Genomic DNA, 22787 nt, shown 5'->3' with positions numbered 1-22787 from the left:
GAGATCCAGGCGCTGATCCAGGAACCTTTGCACCAGAACTAGCAGGATCAGGGCCAGCTTCTTCCTCCACAACCACACAACACTACACCATTCATCAGGACCCTGATGCTTTTATCATCTGTAATCATCATGCAGTTTTATTCCCTACAGTGTTTTCTGCTTTATTTCTATTCCTTTATATATTACGGCTGTCAGTCCATTCAAATATTCAATCGCAACTTAATCACACTGTTGTATCTGTTTTAAATGCACCTTAAATTAATACTATTCAGGTTTTAATACTCTAATCAACATGCACATGGACAAATATTGATGCTTTATGCAAATGTGTTTATTATTTGTGAAACCAATTTCAACATGGAGCATGAAGACTAAATATTCTTGTAAATGTTTTCAAGTAATTATGGTGATTTAAATTGCGTAAATCATCAGGACACCAAATGGAACTTTTCCTATGTTTGATCTATCTATCTATCTATCTATCTATCTATCTATCTATCTATCTATCTATCTATCTATCTATCTATCTATCTATCTATCTATCTATCTATCTATTAGACACTTTCAGTGTGTATTGTACAAAATAAATATAAACTTGAATTTTGGTAAAGTTTCTTCAGTATAGGTGTGAGGAGAAACGTATATAATAAACTGAATAGGTGAGAGAGAGAGAGAGTGGAAAAGAGAGAAGAAGAAAAAAAAGAAAAAGAAGAATAAAAGGACTTGAGTTGAAATCTTTTTGAGAAATGTTTTTCATTCTTCTACAGTTAGTCCTCCTGAGCCAAGATTGAAACAGTTCCAGATCCTTATTGCAGTTATTACATCATATATTTACGGTATGTGGTGCTGAAAACGACGATTAGAAGGAGAGAAGAATTACTGAGGAGGAAAACGGAATTGTATCTGAATCCAAAATGTATAAAATTGTTAATCTCACAATATAGACAATTTACTCGAAATAATCCTCCAAATAAAAACCTGCCGTTTGACACCTTGTGTTCTCTGACAAACGAGATGGATTAGTGTGTGAGTGAAGGGAGAATGTGGTCGAGGTTGTAAGTTGGGCCTATGCATTGTGCGTTATTGTGATTTCATTGGACCACATTCCTCTCCTGGGCCGTACCAAGTATACAGAGTAAAATAATGCCAAACTGTCAGCACCAGTCATCCGTGACTTCATTCTTTCTTTTGTGGTGCACAAACAATGTCATGAGCTTTGTATCCAGCGAGGGTGTGATGGTGGATTGTTAGGATTGCATGCTGTGATTGACAACACTGGAATAGTTATATTGTTATTGTTTCTCTATTCTTGTATAAGTTATGCCATTGTCTCACACCGCCTTCCGCACTGTTATGTACAAAGTTGAACTTTTAGAGCATTTTTCACCTCATAACGTCAATAAGCCGTGTCTACAGACTATTATCTGGTATTTTTTGCACACCTTTCTGAGAGATTCAGGATCGTAATTGGTTCTCTATTGTGTACACTGGATTCTGTGAACTGGCTGATGGTATTTGGGCTGATCTGTTAAAAGAACGAAATCCAAGCTTTTTGTCCTCTTCGTGCCTTAATATTTCTTCAGCTCAGTGACACAGTGCATGAAAATTGTAAACTGACTTTTTTCAAGAAAAATGAGAACGAAGGAATGTAACTACATGGAAATGAGAATTGTGATCAAACTGTTAATAAAGTAACAGCAAATCATTAGCTATATTCTATTTATAGCAGGTGCTTGTTTTTCTTCATGTTTTTCTTCATGTTTTTCTTCATGTTTTTTTCCTTCATGTCAGTCCAAGTGCAAATTTCTGGAGTTTTTTCCACAAGTTTATTCAGCTTATCACCCAAACACACCCTTGGTTACTCGGAACTGTTAGCATTTATTATTTATTTTGTATTATTAAATAAAATAATTTACACTGTGTACCCACCCCCCTCTTCACACACACACACACACACACACACACATACACACACACACACACACACACAAACACACACACACACACACACACACACACACACACGCAAATACAGAACATTTAATATCGAAATAAGACTCTGCAATCGAAATTTTGAGGTTTGTTATATTTCGATATTTTGAGAAGTTGATTCCAGAGACTTGCGATCCGGTTTGAGATAAAGACGGCTTTGTAAGAATCAGGGAGTTTCAGTGTGTGACGGGTGACAGGTGGTGTGTCCACTCCTTGTTTCAAAGGTAATAATAAACACAAGAAGTTTTTTGTAAAATGCAAATACACATAACGCATGCCTTGAAGAACTGGTTCATTCTGAATGAAGTTAGCATTCTTCTGTATTCTGACAAAGATCTAACATCCACTACCAGTTTCACACAATTTCAGTATTTCTTTTTTTTCATATTTTACAACAATGATTAGTAGTAAATGTATAAATTTTCCTTCTCTCATCCGTGGCGTTCCTCAGGGCTCGGCCCTTAGCCCACTGCTGCTCAAATCAAATTTTTATGATTTGTCACATTCACAACATTATGGTGTTAATGACGTTTTCAGCAGGATTCTATCCATCAGAGCAGGATCTCAGACTGAAGACATTTTCTCTCAGTGCGTTTGTGAAGACTTGGGGCGTATTAAGACGTTCATGTATTTTTGCATGAAAAATGTTTGCTAAAAAATATTTCCTTGTTCAGGATCTTCACTTTGTGCCTACGTGAAGAATGCATGATCAGATAATTCGGGGGGGGCATAATCATTTTTACGCATGTTTGTGTTTGGGAATGTATCCGGCTTCTATAAACGGAGCTAACTGAAGCTGTTTGTTCAACAAAGAGAACTTTTTATCTGTATATTAGAGCAATTAATTAATTATTCATGCTGTTGTGTTTTTTTGGTGTATGAATTTGCCAAAATACACAAAGAGCAGGAAATGAACATCAGTGTAGTTAATTAAACTCTTTAACAGCAAAAATGTCCACACCTTTGCTGGGGTGTAAGTTAACATTCTCTGAGGTCAGAAACAACGCTGTCCGACCCCAACACATGACCAATGAAAGAATATGCGCAAATAATGCAATAAAATGGATTAGAATCATAAAGTAAATATTTACAGAAGGCAGATGGCCAGGTATATTTACATCCATGTTCGAGTGAAGCCGTGGAAAGTTCCTGATTCAGAAGAAGAAGAAAGGAGGAATAAAGGAGTGTAGAATGTAGCACCTGCTGGCATGAAAATAAATAGAGTGAATGATCATCGTTATCACCTAATCGCTCACAGACGCACTGAGCTGAGTGACACAACATGCCCTGAACCTGTCCATCTCATCCCAGGCAAATGCTCATGTTTTCTTACCCTGGTCCTGGTTTCCCCCATGACTCAGAAACTAGTCTTTTTCTACTATGACCTACAAACTGCCCCAATGTTTCATACACGCTATAAATTACCCCATGCACTGGCCCTTACAAACTGCCCAATGTCTTGGAAATTGCCCCATGTCCCCATGAGCGATAACCCATAAACCTGCTCCTACTGACCTACAAACTGCCCCAACGTTTCAAATACTCTACACTCTATCAAGTGCCCCCTGCACTATGACCAATGTTTTGGATGTGCAAAAAAATGCCCTATGTATTAAACTTTACAATCTGCCCCACGCATTAGATACTCCATACGTGCCCTATGCACCCTGCCTTACTAACGGCCCAAAGATTCGGATGCGTTCCAATCTGCCCCATATCTTAGATACTTAAGAAAAAGCCCCATGTTTTGGGTACTCTATAAAATACCCCATGCAATACACCCTACAAATGTCTTAATAACTACTCCCACACTGCCTCTGTGTCTCTAATACTGCATTAAATGCCCCATGCACTCTGCCCTAATAACTGCCCCATGTCTCAGATGCATGACTCATGAAATGCCTGCATATCGCAACTTACTGAACACATGCCTTTTTATCACATCTTTAAAATCGACCCAAACACACACACACACACACACACACACACACACACACACACACACACACACACACAAAACTAATGACACTTTATTTCTTGCACATATTAATTAAGACACTCACATAACCGGCCTTTACAGACTGATGCAATCATAAAAATGCCAGATATTTGAAGCTCCTCGATTTTCCACTTTCATCTTGTTTTCAGCGTAAACCTTCAGCAAGGTTAGAAATGTTCTTCAACAATATATAAATATTGTCCAGATTCGCTGCTGCAATTATTTAATGGATCGCATTTTCAAGGGAAATAAACATGTTCTCACTCTGTTCATTTTTGTTTGCATTTTGTCTGCATGTTGAGGAAACTTTCGCTAATAGCGTTAACTAGATGATCCTGATTTCTTCTCCTGATTATCCGGATTAGAGATTCGTATCCACTCCGCTACCACACTGTAACTGCCTGTAGGTAACCATTCATAGGGAATATTTTTAGGTTTTGATGAATTCATTAGCACACATTATCGTAATGTGAGTCATTGAACTCCACAGTTGTGTAACAGTTTTAGTGACATAATCAAATCGAATGTTTACTTCATTTTCATCAAAACGTTTAGCTTTTATTTCTTATTTTATTTAACCAGATGTAAGTACTTTTCTCTTTCCTGGTGATTAGGAATGCTATAAACCAGTTTTTTTTTTGTTTTTTTTTTACGGTCATAATTCTGAAGAATGTGAACAGGATGTGTGTTTTTTTTAACTTCTTGATAAAATCATATGTCGTCTACATACTTACAAATAACAAATACCAAACAAGGGGAAATTCCCAAGTCCTAATGGATACTGGTGTGTGATGGAAACATTTACTTTCTTCTTCTTATTATTATTATTCTCATAGTCAGACACGATATGGCCAAAATTCATTCCCTGATGTGGTTCTTTCACAAAAATGTTGGAGCCACACAATTTTCCCTTCTCTTGAACTAGGAGACCCAAACCTTATCCAGCATGACGATGTGCCTGTGCACAAAGCAGCTCCATGAACATCTGCTTTCCATGGGATGGAGTGGAAGATCTCCTGCTACAAAACTGAACGCTGACTGCACCCCAGGCCTCCTCATCATCTCACCTCCATCAGCACATGACTTTGCTAACACCCTTGTAGCTCAATAAATCACCACAAATCTCCATAAAATCTGGTGGAACATCTCCCCAGATGAGTGGAGCTTTTAATAACAGTGAATAGGAGTAAATGTGGAATGAAACCTAAATGATAATCTCTAACCAACTTCATTATCTGCAAGAGATAAATGTTTGTCTGCCTTTAGCTGATCACTATGGTACGAGTTGTTGCAATTTGAAAGAAATAATAAAAATGTAATGATAATATACATAAATATCTCTTTTTCCCCCAAATGTTTTGCAACGTTCTCTCTGTGAGTCACCAGCAGTGACAAAGCGATGGACTCATTGTTCACTTGTAAGTATTTAATAAATAAAGGTATTTTAGACTTATAGGCTTAACAAAACATGCTCTGTTATTATGAGACATGACTTGTAACAAAGGCAAATGTGTGTTTCTGGAAGGTGGTTCGTCTGAAATTATGCTATGAGACATATTAGGGTGGGGATCAGGTTTTCCTCGCGTGTTCGATTTCTATGCAAATTTTTTTGTTGTGATTTGCCACCAGGCTCTTTTTTGTTGTTTAACTATAATGTTTTTTTCTATGTGTCCTGCACCAGTTTAACAGGGTTTTTTTTTTTTTACTCTATTGCAAAATATCTACAGAGGCTGTGAAAAGCGTGGAAACACTGTGTCTTTATGGTTTTTGAGACACACAGATGTTCCTTTTTTTTTTTTACATTTAACAAACTTTGTAAGAAGTAAAAACACACAAGAATTGGACAGTGAATGATTAGAAGACATTTCTGTAGACAGATGAGTCCAAATGTGACATTTTTGGCTCTAACAGAAGAACTTATGTAAGATAAGATGACTGCCTTCACCCCCGCAGTTAAACATGGAGGTGGAAGATTATTGGTGTGGGGTTGTTTTGGAGCAGGGAAGGTTCTGGAAAGTAGATGGAATCCTGAGCCAACATGAACCATTCCATACTTCAACAACATGCAGTTTCGTCTGGACTTCATTTGGGGAAAGTGTAGAAAAAAGAGGTTTACAAAGAGGATTCTGAGCGAGGGTTCATTTAGAAAGAGCTTTATTTTCAGGTTTAGAAAATTCAAGATCTGTACAATATATTCTAAACTTCAGAAATCTAATAATATTGTAAAAACAATCACCAAAGGCTGCAATTAAAAAGCAAACCATAATAATAAAAAAAAGCAATATTTACAACAGTACAAAAACACAACAATTCTCATTTATGAATCTTCTGCATACTTCTGTTTCCTTTAAGATGAATAAAAAAAAATCTATATTTACAATTTTCCTACATCGTGCTTTATCCTGAGGTGCAAAGATAAAAGGAGCGACTTCGTTCCGTGACACAGTGACGGATGTAATTGTTTGTTTTCGTACAAATAGTCCAAATGAGTCAACACAGATATTTGACCTGTTATTATTATTATAAGGCAGCAAATACGCCATTTCCTGATGATCATAATCCTTCATGAGCAGCTCTTAAATACAACTTCATGTGATCAGTTCCGTTTCTTGATTCCCGCTCATTCCTGCTATCACGAGGATCTTCGGATCCAAAAAACTCATGATGCTTAGTGAGGAAATTCCAGAAGAACCGATTTCTCCTTCAATGGACGATTCGTGTTAGGAGTTTATAAGTGCTATTTAAGAACTTTTTTAAATATCTTTAGCCAAATTGCGTCCTGTAAACATTGTGTGCTGTAAACAGTGGTTTGTGGAGGTCAGGTTAATGCTATGAAGCGGAATGGAGGAAGTTGTTCAAGTCCTGAAATTCCCGGAATTGTCATGAAATTTGACCTATAGACGGCATATAGACCAGCAGATACACCGCTTTTCCTCAGTTTCACTGTTTTCTATGACATCATAACAGGGTTGTTAGCTCCAACCTGGCCTACATGTTTATTGAACCAATGGGATTTGAGGTCCTGATCTGGGATCCTCTCAGGAGTTGAAGGCACCTGCTTTGTACGCATCCTTCATTTTTCCACTCATGACCAGATCACACTTACGATTACATTTAAGGTATTTGGCAGACGCCAGTTCTACAGCTGAATAATTGAGGGTTGAGGGCCTTGCTCAAGGGCCCAGCAGTGGCATTTTGTTGGTGCTGGGATTTGAAACCATAACCTTCAAATCACAAGTCCAACATCTTTATTTCTTTCTGTCTGAAGCTTTAAACATACAGCAATGACCTGTACCAGACATATGAAAAGTTCATTTTAACCTGAGTGTGTTTTAATATAGAAATATTACAGATTTGTAATAAATATCTACTATTTGAGGCATATTTTTCCACTCTCAAGTCTAAACTGTGAGCCTGAGAACAGAAGTTTCAGGTGCTCTGGATTAAGCTGGACGAAGGATCCTGAAGGTGGTTTAATTTTATCCAACGAAAGGCTGAGTGTTGTTTTCTCTGACCTCATTCCTGAGTTGATGGATCCAATCTGGCCTGCATCTCTACCATAACCTGGGAATTTAAAGCCTGCTTGATCTGGGCTTCTCACAGCAACTGAAGGAACTTGCTTTGAGTACATTTGTGGCTCCTGAAAAACTCTTGGTGGAAATTTAAGGTGAGAAGTGTGACTGTAAACAGGAAGCTTGGCTATATCAGGTGTTTGCAAGAGCTTCAGAGAGAACGGTTTGCTCTCAGGTGCCTGGCATCCATTAATGCTCTTGCTAGCATTTATGCTGATTTCACTCTTGCTGATGTTCCTTGTTTGGTTCTTCAGGCTCAGATCCGCAGGCTGGTCAGGGTTAGTTTCAGCGGTTGTTCTTTCAGGCACCGATGGAGTTTCATTTGGTTTGGGATTTGCTTGGTGATGTTGGTGAGATGCTGTGTTCAAAATGAGACCTTCTTTGATCAAATTCTGGAGTAAAGACAACGGGATTTGGATCTCCATTCCACCATATGGGTCTGATGGATAAGTCGAGTTTGTGGGTCCTGGGTTCATCTGAAATGTGGTAGAGGAGCCTGATTTGGACACCGGGACTTGTAGACTTTGTTGTGTTGTGAGTTTAGCTTGGACTGTGCAAGGATAATTTGGCCTTTGAGAAGGGAGATGGGGAGGAGGAGGAGGAGGAGGAGAAAAGAGGTGGGGAGGAGGAGGATGAGGAGGAAGGAGATGGGGAGGAGGAGGAGGAGGATGAGGGAGATGATGAGGGGGAGGAGGACGATGAGAAGGAGAAGGAGAAGGAGTAGAAGATGGAGGAGATTTTGGAGCCACTTTCCACAAGTTTGGACTGCTAGAACAAGATGTAAGGTTGTTCACATCTGTTTCATTCCTGCTGGCCTGATTTCTGACTGCTGGTGCAGGAGCTTCACTGATTCCTAACTGATTGCCTTGTTGAAGTCGTGGAGCTTCATTTAAGAATTTGGGTTCCTTCTTTTTTGTGCTGGGGGACGTGAATGATGAAGGAATGTTCCTGGAGGTCTCCAGACTGCCCTGATTCTTGCTGAGGTTCAGAGGCTCCGTCCATCCCGAGGATGACTTGAACTCCTGAGCGAGGTGCCGCAGGTACTCCAGTGATTGTTCAACATTTCCCTTCTGTGCAGGAGGAGCAGAAGGAAGAGGTACGTAGGGCATCATGGGCCGAGCGTGACCCGGAGAGCTGAGAGGTGGGATGGAGGGCAAAGACACGGCCAGGTAGCTGGGAAGAGATATGGGGCCAGGTGGGAGGTACTGTAAAACAAAAAACACGAATTAAAATACAAGAAAGAAATGTTTTGCCAATTAATCTTTCAAATACATAAATAAATAAACAAACAAACAAACAAATAAATGCATAAATAAATAAATAAAACTCATTTGAAATTAAATAAATGCATAAATAAATAAAACATGGAAGGAACTTATGATTCAATTTAAATTTGCAATTGATTTAATACAATTGTAAATATGATTATTATTATAATTATTACAATTGAATTAAGTTTATTTATTAATTTAACTTATTAATAAATAAATAACAAAGGAAAAGTTGGAAAGATAACTAAAAACAGATTTTAAAATTAAAATATTTAAATAAATAATGAGTAAATTTGTAAGTTAAAGTTAGGTTTATATAATTTCTAAGTAATTTATATAATAAACAAACAAACAAACAAACTAACAAACTAACAAATATTTATATTTTATATATATATATAAATTAAAATTTATTAAAATTTATTTTAACATTAATTACATAAAAATGTAACAATTTTAATTAAATAATAATAATAATAATAATAATTATTATAATTTACAGACAATAAATATAATAAAATTATTCAAATAAAAAAATACTTTTAATACAGTGTGTGTGTGTGTGTGTGCGTGTGCGTGTGCGTGTGTGTGTGTGTGTATATATACCTGATTAAACTGGTGTAAGTGTGTGAAGTCTGCACGTTTGGAGGCCTCGGTGTACTCGTCGTCAGGGTGGAAGCGTTTGCGCTGTCGAGGTAGTGTGATGGGAATCTCGTCTCCGTATCCAGCCAAATGATACTCATATGGAAGAAGGAGTCTGAAGAACAGAAGATCAGGTTTCATGAGTGAAGGAAGAGAAACACAGACGAGTTTAAAGCTTAGGAGTCTCTCACTGCTCGTACTTTTCATAATGCCGCCGTGTGCACGTGGCTGCACTGGTGCTCCGAGGGTTTCCTCCCAGAATGTTGTAGACCTTCTTCCAGAGCTGCTGTGCAGTTACCTACCAAATCACACACACACACACACACACACACACACACACACACACACACACACACACACACACCATTAGTACAATGTATAACTAAATGTTATAATTCACACAAACATTTCTTACAATAATTTCTACATTTATTTATTTATTTATTTATTTATTTATTATTTATTTATTTATTTATTTATTTATTTATTTATAATTTTGTTTTCAAACCTAATTTCATTTCATTGTCTTTTAACATGTACTTCTGACTATGTGTTATAGTGGAGTCTGATCTTAGTCTGGTCGTCTGGATAATTTAATAAAAATTCAATAGTCTTTATTCTTTCAAATAAATTATCTTCTTTTTTTTATCCAACAACTAAAGTTATTGTTCTATTTATAAAATGTTTTATTTTCCTTTAAGTGCATTTTTTTATGAAAACTTGACCTCGTCAGACTGAAGCTAAATCTCTGCTCATATGTGTTACGAGCCACATGAACCGGAACAGGGTGGCGTGATGGGATATAATTAAAGATAAAACAGATTTGGTGCTCGGTATCGGTATTACGAGTGAAAACCAGAAAAATGCTGTGGATCGAATATCAAAGAAAACGTATTCGATATTAGGTCTCAAATCTCAAAGACTGGATTTGCAAATTTTCTATTTTTAGGATGAAGCAAGTGAATTTTGTGTGAAATGTGAAGAGCTTCAGTTTAAATTGTAATATTAATGCATAATTAAACTGTTCTAATAAAAACATCAGAGTTCCTGAAGTTCCAGATTAAGTCATCACTCTCCTAATACTGACTCTAACGTGTGAGACACGTCTGAGACTGACTCTGTGACGTCTGAGACTGACTCTGGGACGTCTGAGACTGACTCTGGGACGTCTGAAACTGACTCTGACGTCTGAGACTGACTCTGTGACGTCTGAGACTGACTCTGTGACGTCTGAGACTGACTCTGTGACGTCTGAGACTGACTCTGTGACGTCTGAAACTGACTCTGTGACGTCTACTAACCCATAACAGTTGCCTTTTTTCATGAAGTAATTTTTGTTGTTATTGTGCTGAATGAATGAGTTGATGTTTACCTGGTGATATCCTCCCAACTCCATCACTGCTTTAAACATCATGTACAGATTAACTACAGCAGGAGAGAAAACACACACACACACACACACACACACACACACACACACACACACACACACACACACAATGCATTAAAATCTTTCTCACCCTGTTTTTTTTTTTCTTTTTTCATTTCTATTATTCCTTTTTTTTTCTTTACATCTTGACCATTTCTTTTCTCTCACTCACTCTGTTTGAAGCCGAGGTGAGGGATTCTCTCTATCGGTGTATCTCTCTGTTTCATAAAGAAATAGATGTCTTTGAGGAAGCTCTCCTCCGTCATGCTCTCTGTTCTCTCTCTCCTTTTCTCTTTCTGTTCATCCTGTTGCTCCATCGCTCCAACCTGAAAAAGATAAAGTGGTCAAAATGTCATTCTCTTCATGTTATTATAAAGAATACAGATATTATTATACAGTAATCACTTCATTCATGACCTTCTCTTTTCTGTCACTTCATTCTGATACGTTAGACGTGAAATTGGACTCGGATCCACCTGGTTGTTGGGTTTGATTTTGTTCTATTCGGTAAACGTGGCTTTGCGTGTCGCAGGATAAAATAAAAGGTGTGAAATTGGATACGAGGCTGTGAGCGATCAGGATCTGATGTGCGCCGTTGTAACGAGACACGGATAATTTAACGCGATGAAAAACAAGACTGCGAGTTTCAGCGTCGGCTTTCGGGTCGATTTCAGGCCACGGCGCGACAGGTTTGGCCGCTCGGGTGTGTTTGTTGTGTGAATCAGACTTATTTATATATTTAATGAAAACGGTGGCAGGAGTCGATCCAAAACTTTGACCAAACATCAGAACAAAGGCGGCCTCAGATTAGTTTGATGAGTCGTCACATTTCTGAACCTGGTTGATCAAACAGGTCTAATCCATCCGAGAACAAGGCCTCAGTGTGGCAGGAGAGGAGAAGAACAAACAAGCCATGAACTCAGAACATATTTTCAGACATTTTCTTTGTCTGAAAATCAACAGCCAAACGCAGGTCATGGTCTCAGAAGGTGCCGTGACACTGCAACACGTCCCGCCATGAAACCGGCATGTTTGTCGATCTGAGATCGGATCTAAGATTGGACATTGTCTTGCTACATCAGGTGCTTCGTCGTGCACGTACGCATGTATACACCGTGTTCCTTCAGTCTCGGGAGCGGTGCGTTTACAGGCACCTCATACACCTCAAACCCGCCATCTGGCATTGTGAACCTGCGCAAACGCTCAGCTCTGATTTCAACTCTCATCCTGTTCCCTATAATTATACTGAATGTGCTCCGGAGCGTACAAATCTGTCTCCACGAATCGGCCCGGTTCCCTGTAGTCGCCATTGTGAAATGAAATTCATTATACTAGAGTTAAAGTGGTGGGAATGGAGTGTGACCTCGACGTGATTGTCTGTATGATTTATAACACCAAGGTCATACGATCATCATCTGCTGAGCACCGTAATCAAGAAAAAAGGGTTCGTCCGTCTCTCGAAATATTCTTACAAATTCTAACATTCCAATTGGTCTTTACTGGAATAAGGACTTTTATGTTTAGTTTTTTTCTTGCAAAGCAAAAACCGCTATAGGTAACTCTAAATGGATAAAAAGTATAATTCTTTATCACTGAATCGCTGTAACTGCTGTAGTAAAATAAGACACATCAGGATTTGCAGAGATGAAAATAAACTCGAAAGTTGGATTTGCTACATGCAATGTAACCATAAATGGATAAAAAGTGTTTCAGTATACAAAGATTTAAAGGCTTCAGAACCTGCTGTTGTAAGAAAATAATAAGCGTCGACTGTTTGTTTTGGGACGAGGAGAGTTTTTTTCCGTGGACGTTTTTACTGCATGAAATATAACAATAAACAAATAAACACAATTCTGTGTCGTTTCTTCATTCATGGGATTTCATAAGAAATGGAATAATACACTTTATTAATTAATCAGATGTTTTTCTTTTTTTTCCCCACAACCTTCAAAGTAACTATAAACAGATAAAAAGTACTCCGTGCTCTTTATATTGCAGCTGTGGGAAACTTGCTGTGGTTTAGGAGGGTTTGAACTCTTTTTTGCTCTTTTCAGGTTGAAGTTACAGGAAAATGATCAACATTTGGATGGAAACAGTAATTCTGCGTCATTCGTCCTCAGTCATTTGTTATTCAGTGGAAATGTACAAAAACAACACCAACACCAACAAACAAAGAAATTAAGAAAACCAGTTTAATTTCTCACAGCAGGGTGCAGCACATCCTTTAGACTCTCAATGTAAAATAAATAAATACAAATTCACTATCTGATCTGATGGATCTAAGATTTTATTCTCGAGTCCTTGATAACTTTCTGATGAAAAAAGTGGTTTACAGATGGTAAAAAAAAGGGGGCGGAGTCAGAGATCAGGCCAAGCAGGTCAAAGTCAAAGTCGTGTGATGCTGGATTTTAATCAGTTCTACCTTTTTGTGAGGTGTGTAAGGTTTTTATGTCCCAAACACACGGCTCTGTTTCACATGTGAATCTGGTACCAGTTTATCTTCGTGCAACACACACACACACACACACACACACACACACACACACACACACACACACACACACCTCTGATTCCTCACACACAATTCATTTTTTCACTTTTAACAGCTTATTTCAAAGACACCCTGTGACTGGTGCAAAGCTGAAATCAATAATAATATATTTATTTATAAAATAACTCATACAAAATTTCAAATAAATGCTAAAATACCTACATAATATAATAATATAATCCATTTATTATGTTTTTTAATATATAAATAAAATGTGTATGTATAAATATATACATTATATATAGAAATAATTTTGTTGTATTAAATAAATAAATAAATAAATAAATCGAATTCATACTGTTTCATCCATCAACTTTTTTTATCTCCAAATTTATAAGCATATTAACATAAAATAAGATTAGATTAGATTAGATTAGATTAGATATATGTGCAGATATACTAAATTTATAATTTTCACTAATTTACTGTTAGTGAAGGTTTCAAAAACCAGGAGGTGGTGAGATTTAATCCCACCACTGAGAGAGAAGAAAAAGAGAGAATTTATTAATTCTGCGTTATTTAGCATTCAGTCAGATTATGACAGAGATTATTCTCTCTCCCAAACATACACCCATATAAATACACACCAATATTCATACAGATATAAATATTAATATGGAATTTAAAAGAAATGTGTGGCGATACCAGTATTCACATACATTTATAAAAACAATAAATATATCTCTCTCTCTCTGAATATATATATGAATATATATATATATATATATATATATATATATATATATATATATATATATATATATATATATATATATATATATATATACAGTGAGGAAAATAAGTATTTGAACACGCTGCTATTTTGCAAGTTCTCCCACTTAGAAATCATGGAGGGTCTGAAATTGTCATCGTAGGTGCATGTCCACTGTGAGAGACATAATCTAAAAAAAAAATCCAGAAATCACAATATATGATTTTAAACTATTTATTTGTATGATGCAGCTGCAAATAAGTATTTGAACACCTGAGAAAGTCAATGTTAATATTTGGTACAGGAGCCTTTGTTTGCAATTACAGAGGTCAAACGTTTCCTGTAGTTTTTCACCAGGTTTGCACACACTGCAGGAGGGATTTTGGCCCACTCCTCCACACAGATCTTCTCTAGATCAGTCAGGTTTCTGGCCTGTCGCTGAGAAACACGGAGTTTGAGCTCCCTCCAAAGATTCTCTATTGGGTTTAGGTCTGGAGACTGGCTAGGCCACGCCAGAACCTTGATATGCTTCTTACAGAGCCACACCTTGGTTATCCTGGCTGTGTGCTTTGAGTCATTGTCATGTTGGAAGACCCAGCCTCGACCCATCTTCAATGCTCTAACTGAGGGAAGGAGGTTGTTCCGCAAAAATCTCGCAATACATGGCCCCGGTCATCCTCTCCTTAATACAGTGCAGTCGCCCTGTCCCATGTGCAGAAAAACACCCCCAAAGCATGATGCTACCACCCCCATGCTTCACAGTAGGGATGGTGTTCTTGGGATGGTACTCATCATTCTTCTTCCTCCAAACACGTTTAGTGGAATTATGACCCAAAAGTTCTATTTTGGTCTCATCTGACCACATGACTTTCTCCCATGACGCCTCTGGATCATCCAAATGGTCATTGGCAAACTTAAGACGTTCCTGGACAAACCTTCCGTGCCATGCATGATTTCAAACCATGACGTCTTAGTGTATTACCAACAGTAACCTTGGAAACGGTGGTCCCAGCTCTTTTCAGGTCATTGACCAGCTCCTCCCGTGTAGTTCTGGGCTGATTTCTCACCTTCCTTAGGATCATTGAGACCCCACGAGGTGAGATCTTGCATGGAGCCCCAGTCCGAGGGAGATTGACAGTCATGTTTAGCTTCTTCCATTTTCTAATGATTGCTCCAACAGTGGACCTTTTTTCACCAAGCTGCTTGGCAATTTCCCCGTAGCCCTTTCCAGCCTTGTGGAGGTGTACAATTTTGTCTCTAGTGTCTTTGGACAGCTCTTTGGTCTTGGCCATGTTAGTAGTTGGATTCTTACTGATTGTATGGTGTGGACAGGTGTCTTTATGCAGCTAACGACCTCAAACAGGTGCATCTAATTTAGGATAATAAATGTAGTGGAGGTGGACATTTTAAAGGCAGACTAACAGGTCTTTGAGGGTCAGAATTCTAGCTGATAGACAGGTGTTCAAATACTTATTTGCAGCTGTATCATACAAATAAATAGTTTAAAAATCATACATTGTGATTTCTGGATTTTTTTTTTTAGATTATGTCTCTCACAGTGGACATGCACCTACGATGACAATTTCAGACCCTCCATGATTTCTAAGTGGGAGAACTTGCAAAATAGCAGCGTGTTCAAATACTTATTTTCCTCACTGTATATAGATAGATAGATAGATAGATAGATAGATAGATAGATAGATAGATAGATAGATAGATAGATAGATAGATAGATAGATAGATAGATAGATAGATAGATAAAATAAGGAATTTATATGGATTGTGTAAGGAATTAAATATTATTTACGCCAAAATTGTATCGTTTGATATCGGATAATTTTTTTTATTGTATCATATAATCGAATCACTTCCCGTGGGCTCACCACCTGCAGGAGGGACCGTAAGGGACGGTGCTGTGAGGATTGGGCAGCAGTCGAAGGCGGGGGCCTGCTTAGACTGCTGCCCCCGCGACCCGAATTACGGATTAACGGGAGGAAATGAATGAATGAATGAATGAATAATCGAATCATTGTGTGTGACTGTATGTACAAAAAACTTCAAATTAACTTAAAATTTGTGTCAAATGAAATAAAGCACTTTACTGAGGAGTTTCTGAGGTGACAGTCCAGGTCCAGAACAGATCAGTTAGATTTACAGAATGTATTTGATGTGTGTAGGAATTTTCTAAACTATGCGCTTAATTATACATCTTTAGTAGAATGAGTGTGTAATGAAGGACACACTTTAGCGTTATATTGTCTTTCAGCACCCTCTTACTATCAACATGCACATTACCACGTAAACCAGTGTGTGCCAATACAACTGATTTGATTCAATTCAGTGAACTGATCAAAGAGATCATCAATTAACGATCACAGTGAACACACACATTGTCTAGTTTTATATCTTAGGTTTTTACCTTTGTGTCTTGTGTCTCATTTTATACTGTAAATTAAGTATTTCCCATCAGAAGTGTAAAATTTTGATATATAGAAATATATAATAATGATAATAGCAATAATAATTCATAGTAAACACTGGTATTAAATAATGCAGGAAGTTAATCTGTGAAGGTAAAATTATGAAAAAGTGCACTGATTCTTTTTGGGGTTTTTTTTGCATTCATCATTAATTCAGTTTTAATTTAGGAGTAACTCTGTTCCAGACCAGTTTGATTCGTTTTTTTTGCTTGCTCAGATTCACCTCACGGTGCATGATGGACCTCCAGGACTGTAACAGTGTACAATTCATCTATATGACTCATATTTGTCCAATTGTAGAAATAGTAGAATACATTTTACAATAAAGTTCTCGCTCAAGACCTTACCTGTGTGACTTCTTGATAAATTTCCAAGCTTCTCAGTGAAGATCTGCACAAATCCACTGTATGTTGTCGTTAATCTGTCTGTTTATTCGGTCCCTCTTTCCGTCCTACTGTGAGAATGTGTGTGTTTCTGGCATGAAAGCACAGTTCCAAGTGCAACACACCAAACAGGACCAGCAGCACTTTTACCTGCATGACATCACAACCTGTTAGTAATAAGACGTTGCACCTTCTGTATGTGTTATAGTGAGAATTGTGTGTGTGTGTGTGTGTGTGTGTGTGTGTGTGTGTGTGTGTGTGTGTGTGTGTGTGTAAGGCATGAAGAATGCAGAAGCAGACTGGATTGTCCGGTTCTAAAAACGGCTTCAAAACGCGATATTAGAAATAATGAGACATATAATATTACTAATTATCTCATTATATTTTAAACGAGGTTTACGTTAATTGATCGAATCGCAACACCCTGATGTGAGACTAAAATGCAAACCAGAGACTGCAGAAGGAGGGAATGTAAAGCAATCAGTGTTCATGCAGGGCTATCTGAAGAGATTCAACAAACAACATAGAAATAAATAAATATAAACCTCACGTCGGAATGTATATCAAAAATATATACATTTTACTAATAAACAAAACTTAAAGTGGAGTTACATAGTCTGCTTCTTCTTCTGCTTCTTCTTCTTCTTATTATTATTCTTATTATTCTTATTATTATTATTATTATTATTATTATTATTATTATTGTGGTTTTTACACATAGACAAAATGTATATAGGAATAAATAAATAAATAAATAAATAAACCCTGCTGTTTTTTTGAGGGGGGAAAGGTCTGTCTCTGTGTGTGTGTGTGTGTGTGTGTGTGTGTGTGTGTGTGTGTGTGTGTGTGTGTGTGTGTGTGTGTGTGTGTGTGTGAGGGTGTGTGTGTGTGTGTGAGGGTGTGTGTGTGTTGTACTGATATTAATGTCATACTTATTCTAGAAGAGAATAAATATGTTAACTATGTTATTATTATTGTTTTTTTTTAGAACATTATAAAAAATAAACCATCACTAAGTTTTATTCAAGATCTATAATAATAATAATAATAATAGTACTACTAATATTAATAATAATATTAATAATCATAATAATAATAATAATAATAATAATAATAATAATAATAATAATAATAATAATAATAATAATATAGGAATATTAAAAATCTAAATCTAAATCAAAACCTTCCATGTCTTAAATCTTCCTTAAATGAACCCTATAAAAAATGTCAGCAATTATATTAAATTAAAATTTGCATTGAAATGTTAATACTTTGGTATGACATGCACGTGAACTCAAATGCACATATATACGCACTTGTGCAAGCACGTATTCACACACACACACACACACACACACACACACACACACACACACACACACACACACACACACACACACAGAGAAAAGTCTTTTTGTTTTCCACACTGCAGTTTGTTTGTTTGTTTGTTTGTTTGTTTGTTTACCTTTTCTTAAGCTACAACCAACACAGCAAACAGCAATTGTTTTTGTTATTAAATAATATAGGTTTTTTCCCTGAGTGTACAGATGAACTGGCCTGCTATTCAAGGTCTAGTCTTCCCGGTGTTCCCAGTGTTCCCAGTGTTCCCAGTGTTCCCGGATTCAGATAAGATTCACTTACTTTGATGCTATGGGTTTCACAACTTGCAAATCAAACTGGTTACATGCATTTTGCTTGCATGCATTTCAAAATAGAGTTATTCGAGTATTACACACACACACACACACACACACACACACACACACACACACACACACACACACACACACACACACACACACACTTAAGTAATAATGTGGTAGTCCCTGCCCATATAAGATATGTAAAGCTCTCAGCCTGTCCTGAAGTTACGTCTCAATAATGACTGAATATAATAACAATTTCAGGTCTAATTGGCCAATTAACATAATCACCACTACACATTATATCATTTAAATGTCAGAACCAGTTAATCCATCAATTCTGTCTCAATTTTGATTTCAGATTTTTTTTAATTTAGATTTAATAGAACTATAAAAGATACTAATATATGAGATATTAAAGGAATTCTAATACATTTATTTGAATTAAAACAATCGCATTAATCAGTTGATTTCGGACGTTTCATGCCTCAGACAGATTCAAACTTTGTCCCATAAACTTGCTTTTATAAGCTTGACTTCAGGAATTGGGCCAAGCGCCATCGTTGCCCAAACAGTGCCGAAGCAGATGGTATCGTGTTTTGTCCTCGAAGAACCTGTTTTCTTGTTAAAAAAAAAAAACAGGAAAGTGGAACAATGTGCCAGTTAATTAAGAGCCCACATCCTGCTTTACTTCATATATACTCAAGAATTGCAAACATTAGTGGACAAATACAAACGTTACACGATTGTGATCAATAAACACTCACCAGCAGGAATTCTGTCTAATTAATAGTCAGAAAAAGCTTTTTCGGTCAAAATATTTTTCCAAAACACTTTTTTTAAAGTCAATACTATATTTGACGCTAGGTTTAATAGCAGCATTCTATTGCTAATGAATGGAAGCGTTTATTAGTAATTGACTGAAACATCCGAGGTCAATGTCGTGTCTCCTTTCATCTGATATTCTGCTTTCATATGGTGAATTAGGAGCTCTGAGTGGCTCTGTGCTAGATATGCTAGCCTGGCAATTTGTAAGCCTCAGCGAACATGTATTCCGATGTTATTCTGACAGCTATAAGTATATATTTACTTAAATAGCAGGCGTTCTTTAAGAAAATACAGTCTACCTGAAAAAGAATCTGTCACTCAGATTAGCTAAAGTTTTACTAAACAGGTTGTTATGTGAAGAAAGAAGATAGATATGATCCAACTCTTGTCATGTACTTTAACACATTTTTGATGACAATAAAGATGCAAATCACTATGAGGAACTATTTAAAAAAAACACATTTTCAAATGCCAACAACAGGAAACATCTGCACTTCTCAGCAAAGCAATTAAAATCAATTAATAAAACAGAAACCTACAAATATAAACTCGTTTAGGTTTCTCATACAGAACACTTTTAAATATAAAGTTAACTGAAGTTATTTCAGGAAAAAAATAATTATCTAAACTTGTGCCACATGAAAGATTCAGCAAAAACTCAAGCCAAATATTTTCTTGGTCTATTTCCAAATAAAATACATACTTACATACACCCACATATACACCCACACAAACACCCATACACACACACACACACAAACCCCCATACACACACACACCCACACACACACACAAACAAACACACAATACACGTGTTTTAAAAGGCCGTTCCTGTATAAAACACTGAAAGAACATTTTATGGAAAGAAGTCACTCCTCATGACGATTATGGAGTTGATCTCTCCTGATCGCAAATGAATTATAATCAAACAAAAAAAGTTTCTATCACGTGTTCCAGCATGTTCTTGCATTCCTGCCACACCGTATTCCCCATTAGAAACAAACAATCCAGCCTTAATTACGCATAATCGGACAATCTGGAAAACAATTATACCTGTAATTAAAGCCTGGATTCCTGAAACATCTTCACTGAGCACCTAGAGTTGATTATCAACCATCTCTCTCATTCTGGTTATCAGCTTTCAACATTATTTCCCATGGATTTGGGTTGAATATTAATGTCTGATATCAACATACATTTTTTTTTTCAAGGTAAATCTTGTATTAATATATAACGTAATGAGGGGAGTGAAGTCATTGTGTATAATGAGGATCGAGAAACACCAAAAACTAGGCAGCTGGTGCAAATTCAGGTACATGAAATGTATCAGGTTTTCAACAGGTTTGCCATGAAATCCATCTCATCCAGAAGAGCGCCATCTAGGAACAGCAAAAAATAAATACACCTGCCACACCCTCAAACCTGAGTGCTGAATGTTGTTCCTTTCTAAACTCAATGTGGTATATGAGGGAAAAATGTGTGTGTGTGTGTGTGTGTGTGTGTGTGTGTGTGTGTGTGTGTGTGTGTGTCTGAGGAAAACAGTCCTAATAAAACAATACAAAATATATTTGAATATTTAATTTAATGATATGATAAGTTATTCAGAATAAAAAAGATGAGTATTAAATATTGAAAAAATATTCACGTCTAATTTTTTGCATATCGTATATTACATATTTTTCAACATATTCTATTAATTTATCATATAAATATTTGTGTTGCAGTTGTACTTAATTCAGCATATAATAATAATCTGATATGAATATCAAAAACAAAACCTTACATTTATTTCTGTTTATCTTTATTTAAAAAAGAAAACAGGAATAGCTACGCTAGCCCCGTGACACCTACGAGGCTAGCACCTAAATAGCATGTTTTAGCCTAAATCTCTCCAGTGATGCCCCACAGACGTCCTGAAGCGGGTCAGTTATGAACATGGTGTAATTTACTGTCACTTATAAACATGTAATTAGCTTCATAATGCAGCTGAAAAACTGGAATACGGTCAGTGGTGGACCATGTAGCTGAGTTAAAGAAGAGACACTCAGTAAAATACGACTCCAATAAAATTAAAACTTTCACTCGAGTGAAAGTACAACTTTACAAACTTTTTGAAATGTACTTAAGAATTCAAAGTACTATGATTTATTATGGCTATAATGTTAATATTATACACATGTTTTTATCTGCTCATAAACATGTAGTTGAGTAAAAAGTAAAAGATTTGACTATGAAATGTAGTGAAGTTAAAGTAAAAATCTCCCTGAATAGAAACACTTCAGTAAAGTAGAGATACACGAAAAAGCCACTTAAGTACAATAACGAATTGCGTTTACTTTTTTACTGTCCACCACTGGTTATGATACTGATACTGAGGTGGGACCAGGTTGCACAGCAACAATCCCTAAATGTGATTTAGATTATAATGTAGGAAAAAAACAAACAAACAAAAATACATTTAATTTGGGTCTGGTTGCATTTAGAGGTGAAATAATCATGAATAAAATGTTCTTGTAGAAACAGGTAAAACACAGAACACAATACGGCTTTACAGGAAAGTAATAGGTTACAAATATACATTTTTATTTCATACAATTATCCCCATGAGGGAGCGAGAGGTGACGGTGGCATTGTAAAAACAACTAAAAACAAAAAAAAGACCTTGAAAGGAACCGGACTCAAAAGGGAAGCCATCGTCATTCTGACACTGGATGTTTATTTATTATAGTGTGATCATTGTTGAGGTTAATCGCCTGTTCACTGATGATGATTTAAGTGCAAACTGTTCATGGTGATTATAGTCCTAAAACATTTTATTGAACTGTACACATTAATTACAGTTACAATTCCATGCTCATGGTTATTGAGTGGAACCATCCACTGTCATCCCATGTATCTTTAACCTGTTCATGTGGATCTTCCTCGGCAGCAGTGTGTGGTTCCCAGTTTATTAGAAGTTCATCCAGAAGGGCATCAGGATGATCAGGATGGATCAGGCAGGTCCACAGAGCAGAAAGAGACAAGATCAGTGGTCCAATTTTGTGTTGTATGGCCTCCAGAAAAAAAAGTGCCCCAAATAAAATAGTGAATGTGTTGAAATGAGAATCCGAAAGATGAATCATAATTAATGCACCTTTAAAATGGATGCATCAATCAATCAACCAATTAATCAATTAATCAATCATCTGTCTATCTGTTTGTCTACGTGTCTATCTGTCTGTTTGTCTATCTGTTTGTCTATCTATCTGTCTTTTATTAACTAATTTGTAGTATTTATATGTAGTC

General features: G+C 36.6%; 1 protein-coding gene across 1 annotated transcript; it reads right to left on the bottom strand.

Moving 5' to 3' along the window:
• Positions 1-6128: 6128 nt before the first annotated feature.
• arid6 (AT-rich interaction domain 6) lies at positions 6129-17232 on the bottom strand. Its single transcript, XM_083564257.1, has 7 exons — positions 16996-17232; positions 11078-11231; positions 10849-10901; positions 9677-9774; positions 9441-9591; positions 7313-8768; positions 6129-6786 (listed from the first exon to the last, which is right to left on the bottom strand). The coding sequence occupies exons 2-6, from the start codon at positions 11220-11222 to the stop codon at positions 7362-7364; spliced, it is 1854 nt and encodes a 617-aa protein (XP_083420383.1). The 5' UTR covers positions 11223-11231; positions 16996-17232; the 3' UTR covers positions 6129-6786; positions 7313-7361.
• Positions 17233-22787: the final 5555 nt, after the last annotated feature.

Source organism: Silurus aristotelis, assembly GCF_946808225.1.
Source record: "Silurus aristotelis genome assembly, chromosome: 16".
Lineage (NCBI taxonomy): Eukaryota > Metazoa > Chordata > Actinopteri > Siluriformes > Siluridae > Silurus > Silurus aristotelis.
Note: the sequence above shows the minus strand (reverse complement) of the source record. Positions and strands in the feature narration are given on the sequence as shown.

Coding starts and splice junctions, on each gene's coding strand:
- arid6 (XM_083564257.1), bottom strand. CDS start 11,222: ATGGAGCAACAGGATGAACAGAAAGAGAAAAGGAGAGAGAGAACAGAG. Junction 9,775..10,848: donor AGTTGGGAGGATATCACCAG/GTAAACATCAAC, acceptor GTGATTTGGTAG/GTAACTGCACAGCAGCTCTG. Junction 8,769..9,440: donor ACTTACACCAGTTTAATCAG/GTATATATACAC, acceptor TTTGTTTTACAG/TACCTCCCACCTGGCCCCAT.